This window comes from Pleurodeles waltl, chromosome 3_1 (genome assembly GCF_031143425.1).
Source record: "Pleurodeles waltl isolate 20211129_DDA chromosome 3_1, aPleWal1.hap1.20221129, whole genome shotgun sequence".
Classification (NCBI taxonomy): domain Eukaryota; kingdom Metazoa; phylum Chordata; class Amphibia; order Caudata; family Salamandridae; genus Pleurodeles; species Pleurodeles waltl.
This window is the reverse complement of record NC_090440.1, coordinates 732446031-732452030: the sequence shown is the minus strand read 5'-3', so window position 1 is coordinate 732452030 and position 6000 is coordinate 732446031. Positions and strand designations below refer to the sequence as shown.

Below are 6000 nucleotides of genomic sequence, written 5' to 3'. Positions count from 1 at the left end.
AGCAACTGAAATGATGTGCATTGTGTTTTACAACACTTCATGAAGATTCATCAAACGGTGTCAACGTTATTAGCAAAACAAAATACACTGGCACACTGTGTTAACCCACATCATCCATTACTCTATTTAGCTGTCATTAACATTTTGCATTCATTGGCTCTCTTGTGCTGTGAATGGCTACGTTATCAAGTTACAATAATTTAAAGTCAAGAGTACCTTCTCTTTCCACCAATAAGATCTTATTTTCCTGTGATGTACATTAAAACTATAAACTGTTTCAATACCTATTCCACATACACTTGCCTGCTGTTCTATTAGAATTATATGCGACTTTTAATTTAATTTTTTATTGGAAACATATGGCTGCCACGTTTCGATGGCGTCATTCTTCCGTGGCATGTGTTTGCAATTGAAATATACCAAAAAAAGCCACCCATCGCACAAAGTTGCCACCTATTGTTTTTGAGTATGCCTATTTTTCTTCTGCATTAACTTCCTCAAGTTCAATTGCAACTTCTAAGACTGATCGATTCTTTTAATTGTGCTTCAGTGTTTAAAGTGTCTCTGACTGGCCAGCTTAGGTTTTAGAGAAATAGGTGGCCATTTACAGGCAAGGCGGGCGTTCCCTGTTGAATGTTTGAAAACCCACAAACTTGTGTATATCTTGCTGTTAGGGCGAACACATGTTTTTTTTTTTTTTTTACAAAAGACTAACCTGGAGGAGGAGATGGTGCATCGCCTCGGGGTTGTTCCTTTTCACCCGTGCCTTTCAAACTGCAACTCAATGAGTAAATAGTTTTCGTCTGGAGTAGCCCTCGTCACCCGGGAAACGACTGCTTGTTTTCATCCCGCCCCTTATTTTGTTTTTGAAGTCATAGTGACGAAGCCGTGTCCGAATCTGACACGAGATTTTAGGTACAGCGTGCTTTGGGTTCCTGAGCTTGAGGTGTTGTTAATAGAGCCCTAAACAACCTCCTGGAAACCGGCTGCGGAGCTAAGAACTGAGGAGAAAGAAATCACTTCCCGTACTCGAGCTGACTGCCCTTCGACCCCCTTCTACTCCTCCCGCATGCCCCCAATCACAGCTGCTCGCGTGACAGAAGCTGAGGTAAGTGGGGTGCTCCACTGCTGTTAGTCAACTGAGCTCATGGAACTGCACATAACAGGAGTTCTTAAGCTTCCCGGGTGCATTCCTGAGTAGTTCATCCCGTCAAGTTTTTTTCTTCCCATTCTGGATCAATAGGAAGGAAAGTGGCAGAATTCCCAGGTGAATGTTACCTAAATCACTCTGCCAGCTCTCCGTTTGGGTGAGTTGGATGATCCTGTTAAAATAGGAGAGATCAACTATTTTAGTGGCTTGCTGCAATTTTGTGGAGATCTCTGGTATCCTATTGTCCTTGTGTGAATAGTTCATCCATTTTTCCCCTTTTGCATTCTGGTACATGTAGTCGTCTTCATCTCATTATAAATGTCAGCACTTCATGTTTATCTCATTTTGCAGTTCAGGGCCCACGAGCTTGCCATATATTGCACGAGGAATCTTGAGAGTTAACTTAAAGTCTGAGGATGCATTTTGCTTTTTAGAAGGGTGAATGTGAAATAAGAGATATACCCTCTTCAAATGTGTCAGTTTGCAGGGTTTTGGAAACAGCCCCGAGCTCACCCATTGTATAGATAAGACTGTCCTTGGCGACCACCTGAGTTCAGAATAAGAGTCACACTGGCATTAGGGCCCAGATTGGTCTACCGGTTCGTAGGAAAAGTAGAGGATATTGAAGTAGGACACATGTCAAATGACCGCTCCTGATATGGGAATCCAAGACCTACTACATCTATTTGGACAATTTGTCAGGTTCAACCAATAAATGTATCAGACAGGGAGCAAGGGGACTTTGCTAATTCTAAGGTTAATAACTTTCGTTAACACTTCTGTTAAACAAAATCTCTGCCATTTCACTGCTCTTTTACGTGCATCAAGAGCTCACCCATCTATCTGCCCACATCTGCGCTGTTTATGTAATACCTAAGCTGAATGTCTAAGCTAAATACATGCATTCAGCCTAGCTAATGTATGTAGGACTGCCTCAACCAAGCTCATAAGGTAATAGGAGCCACCCTGCAGACTTTTATGAAATGCGTGTGGTACACTATAGCAAGTAGCGATGTTTGATTTAGATAATATTTATGAAAATTTAAGTTAAGAAAACAAATTCACAGAAATTGTGAATCATCCCTTATTTCCAGCAATAGGGGCACTATCAACACACAAAAGAAAACACCGTGAAGAATGCTTCAGAAAAATAGACTATGTACAAAATGTATTAAAATCAAAAGTAAATTTTGTTGTAAAAGGTATGCAGTTTAAAAGTCGCATCGCATGTGATCAATGAAGTGTGATCACACAGTTCACAGGCACGTGTTTAACACAAGGTGTGTATTCTCTAACCAATGTCAAACAAACCAGGCTAACACATTATGTAGGAAGGAGAAGGTAAGAGCCTCACCATCAACCCTATACTAATTAATGTGTATCCCAGCTTTGCTGCCTGGGATAGTCTATTATGTTACTGGGCCCATCAGGACTAGGGAGGGGTCATAATGAGGCTTTTGTGTATTCAATGTCGGGTAATTCATTTTTCCTGGGCAGAGTGACCCATCTTACTGTTAAGTCAAGGTGCAGAGGTGGCTAAACTAATGACTGACATGCTCCTGAAGGAAGGTGGACGCCCATACTGAATGGATGTGTATTATATGTTTTAGATGGAAAACGACAAAGAAAGAGAAAAGGGCAGGTTGGCTGGGAAAGAAAGTTCTAAAAAAGCGCTAAGAAAGGACGATTTTATCTCTTCATCTATGTGGTCACGACAAAGCAGTTTAGAAGCTGTGTTGGTTAAAAAGTACATGGAAAAAGCCAACAAGGTCCAGGACACGCCATGCAGTGCTACAAGGTAAGATCTGCCACAAGCCAATGGTAACATTTCATCACTCATTTTAATGTACATTCTAAAATATTTGGTATTATCTCTTTGTAATGATTGAATGGAGATCACTATTCAAACAATGGTGCAAAGCCCCTTATACAATAACAAGGTTAATGCCTTATGTCATTTCATGTAAATGAATATAGTGATATGTGTAATGCACATTCACTACTTCTAATTGTTACTGAGATAATAAATAGTAGCCTCTTATATCTGGAAGTAAGTTTCTTTATTTCACCCTAAATAAAATACCATGCATGCGAGTACTAACAGACATACTCACTAAATGGTGACTAAGTTGACACTTGGTTTTGCGCTGTTGGCCCATCCAGTGACCACAATACAAAGTTACACATTGTTCTTGTTTATTTTTCTTTGCAACAGTCCTACCATACCATTCCACCATGGTTGCTTGGAAATGGCTCTTAAGCCGTTACTCATTCGTTCTCTTCTGAATTTAGAGTTTTTCTGATTCTTGGCTATTTAATACTCCCATACTCGCATGTAGATGCTTGGGCACCACTATAAATTATAATGTTGACTTGGGTTTGGCCTATTCACCTGGGGAACTGCTGGAGATGTTGTGAATACTGCTGATCTGTCCCATTGTGCAATGTTATTTCCTGTATGCTCTGTTTTCAAAGAGAGCCATACATCCCTGTTCCGAACAACCTCAGTCACTGTCTGGAGTAAGCCAGGAAATGATAACTCATCCGCCTCTTGTTGTGCCCTGTGCCCTGTGGCTGTGGCAGTTGCATCATTGGAAAGTGACAAGGAACACCATCAGTAACTGTGTGTCTACTGCATCAATGACATCTTTCCACAGTGTAGTGAATCCTAGTTTGTTTTAATGGGATAATGGGAGTTAGCTCAGCCTTTGGCTTGCAAACTCGTGCCCCCGTCACCTAGTGACTTTTAACCTACTTAGCTTGCTCTGTCTTAGACCATTTATTTATTAAATCTTCTAAGATGGCTGCCATGTTTATAGTTAGGCCTTTTTGTTTAGAGTTATGTTATCAGTGTCACCTTGCTAAGGCGTCAACTCATGCATCAAAGACAAACAAACTGTAGGTGCTCACATTAGAAATTACCGTCCCAAGCATGCTGCGTTGCCTATTGTTTTGGAGCAACCTATGTCAGGAATCCAAGTAGATCTGTATAAATACATGACACTTTAGACAGATAATCAGAGGGAATCTGACCTTATACCATTGCTGCTATCAATGCTGCACGTCGCCTTGCCGCTGGCCCAGACTTCGTGTTCTGCCAAAGTCTGAGCTCCAGACCTCATTCAAGGTAACCAGGGTTGGGGGCTCCTTCCAGGGACATGGCATTGGCAGATTAGGTTTAACATACCCAGCTCTCCTCTAGGTAGAAGGTTAGGCCTATTATGATAGGGTACACGGACATATGATACGCTTTATGTCTTCCTATGCCAATACAAGATGGTAGGGGTCTTCATAATCATGACCCTTGTCTTTACAATTCTATCTCTTGTACTGTTCATTATCCTAATCATTGCAGCCAATAAGATTTACCTCATTGTATTAAATAAAAACTAGTGAAATATTACTGCATCTTTGTTATTGCCTGTGTTTGGTTGAGATGTAATATATCTGTGAGAAAGGGGTAATCTCCGTTTAACCACAACACTCCCTGAGATGTCATACTTCTGAGTCCATGCGTAAAGGCTGCCACAAATCACCTTTAACTGAATGAGTTGTTGGTGAGGTACTGCTAGTGAGCCAGAAGAGTTGGGGCTACAGTTGCGACTTGTTGTAGGATAGGCATAGTCACCTGCAAACATAAGTACTGTCATCATTGAACCAGCCGTCTTGCCTAGAGCAAGAGTCCAAACTATGACAACAGATTGTTCAGATAATTATAAATCGCTTTCTGATGCCCTAATCTTGTTCGGAAAGCCTTCAATTATGCACAGACTGGATTAGTGACCCATGACCTGCTGTGCTTTAGTTGAGAGAGACTACTCTAAGTTTACAGTCTGCCTGCTACTGCCTCCAAGTGCACTACTCAGTTGACTCTGATAACCCGTGTGATGGGTCATTATCTCCTATTTTCAGTACCTTTCACTGGGTCCTACATTGCACAGTTGAGTCTCAGTTGTAACTTATTGCGCTTAGCTCTTCTTCACACCATTGTTTAACCCCTTCCCCGCCACGGACGTAATGGTTACGTCCATGGCAGCGCCCGTGTGGCGCCATGGACGTAACCATTACGTCCTGAATGCTTCCTTCGGGAGAAGCGCCAGCGCTCCTCCCGAGGGCCGCCCCCCCACCCCCCTAGGTCAGGGCTGACCGGGGAATCCCTTCCCCTTCCACCCCAGACCCCCCCACCCCCCCCTGTGACATCAGCGCGCGCGCGCTGATGTGTCACAGGGGCCTCCCTCGTCGCGCTGGAAGCTCTGCTTCCAGCGCGATTGAAAAAGAAATGCAAAAGCATTTCTTTTTCAATCACTTGGGAGGCCCAGAGGGGCTTCAAAGGGAAGGAAAAGTATTTCCTTCCCTTTGAAGTCCCTCCGAGGGTTTCAAAAGCCGGATTGCTTGCAATCCGGCTTTTGAAACCCCACTAGACACCAGGGATTTTTTTTTTTTTCTTTGAAATTGACAAAAGGGTGCGACCCCTTGGGCAAGGGTCGCTCCCAGGGGGGGCATTTTTTTGAAAAGGCCTTTTCTGCCCCCCCTGGGGGCAGATCGGCCTTATTAGGCCGATCTGCCCCCAGGGGGGGCAGAAACCTCTAGGCACCAGGGACCATTTTTTTTTTTTTTTGTTTCATTTTTTTTTATTGAGGTGGGGAGCGACCCCTTAGGCAAGGGTCGCTCCCCTTCGGGGAAAATTATATTTTGGCCATTTTTGCCCCCCTTGGGGGCAGATTGGCCTATTTTGATGAGGCCAATCTGCCCCCAAGGGGGGTAGAAACCACTAGACACCAGGGATTTTTTTTTTTTTTTTGATTGTTATTGACAAAAGGGAGCGACCCCTTGGGCAAGGGTCGCTCCCA

At 43.1% G+C, this 6000-nt stretch overlaps 1 protein-coding gene across 1 annotated transcript in view; it reads left to right on the top strand.

The window, feature by feature from the left end:
- The first annotated feature begins 680 nt into the window (after positions 1-680).
- Positions 681-6000, top strand: part of DCDC1 (doublecortin domain containing 1) — a 1098140-nt gene continuing 1092820 nt past the window's right edge. The window contains exons 1-2 of the mRNA XM_069223476.1: positions 681-1108; positions 2761-2948. Coding sequence (XP_069079577.1) covers positions 1070-1108; positions 2761-2948 — 227 coding nt within the window. The 5' untranslated portion in view covers positions 681-1069. The remainder of the gene's footprint in view (positions 1109-2760; positions 2949-6000) is intronic.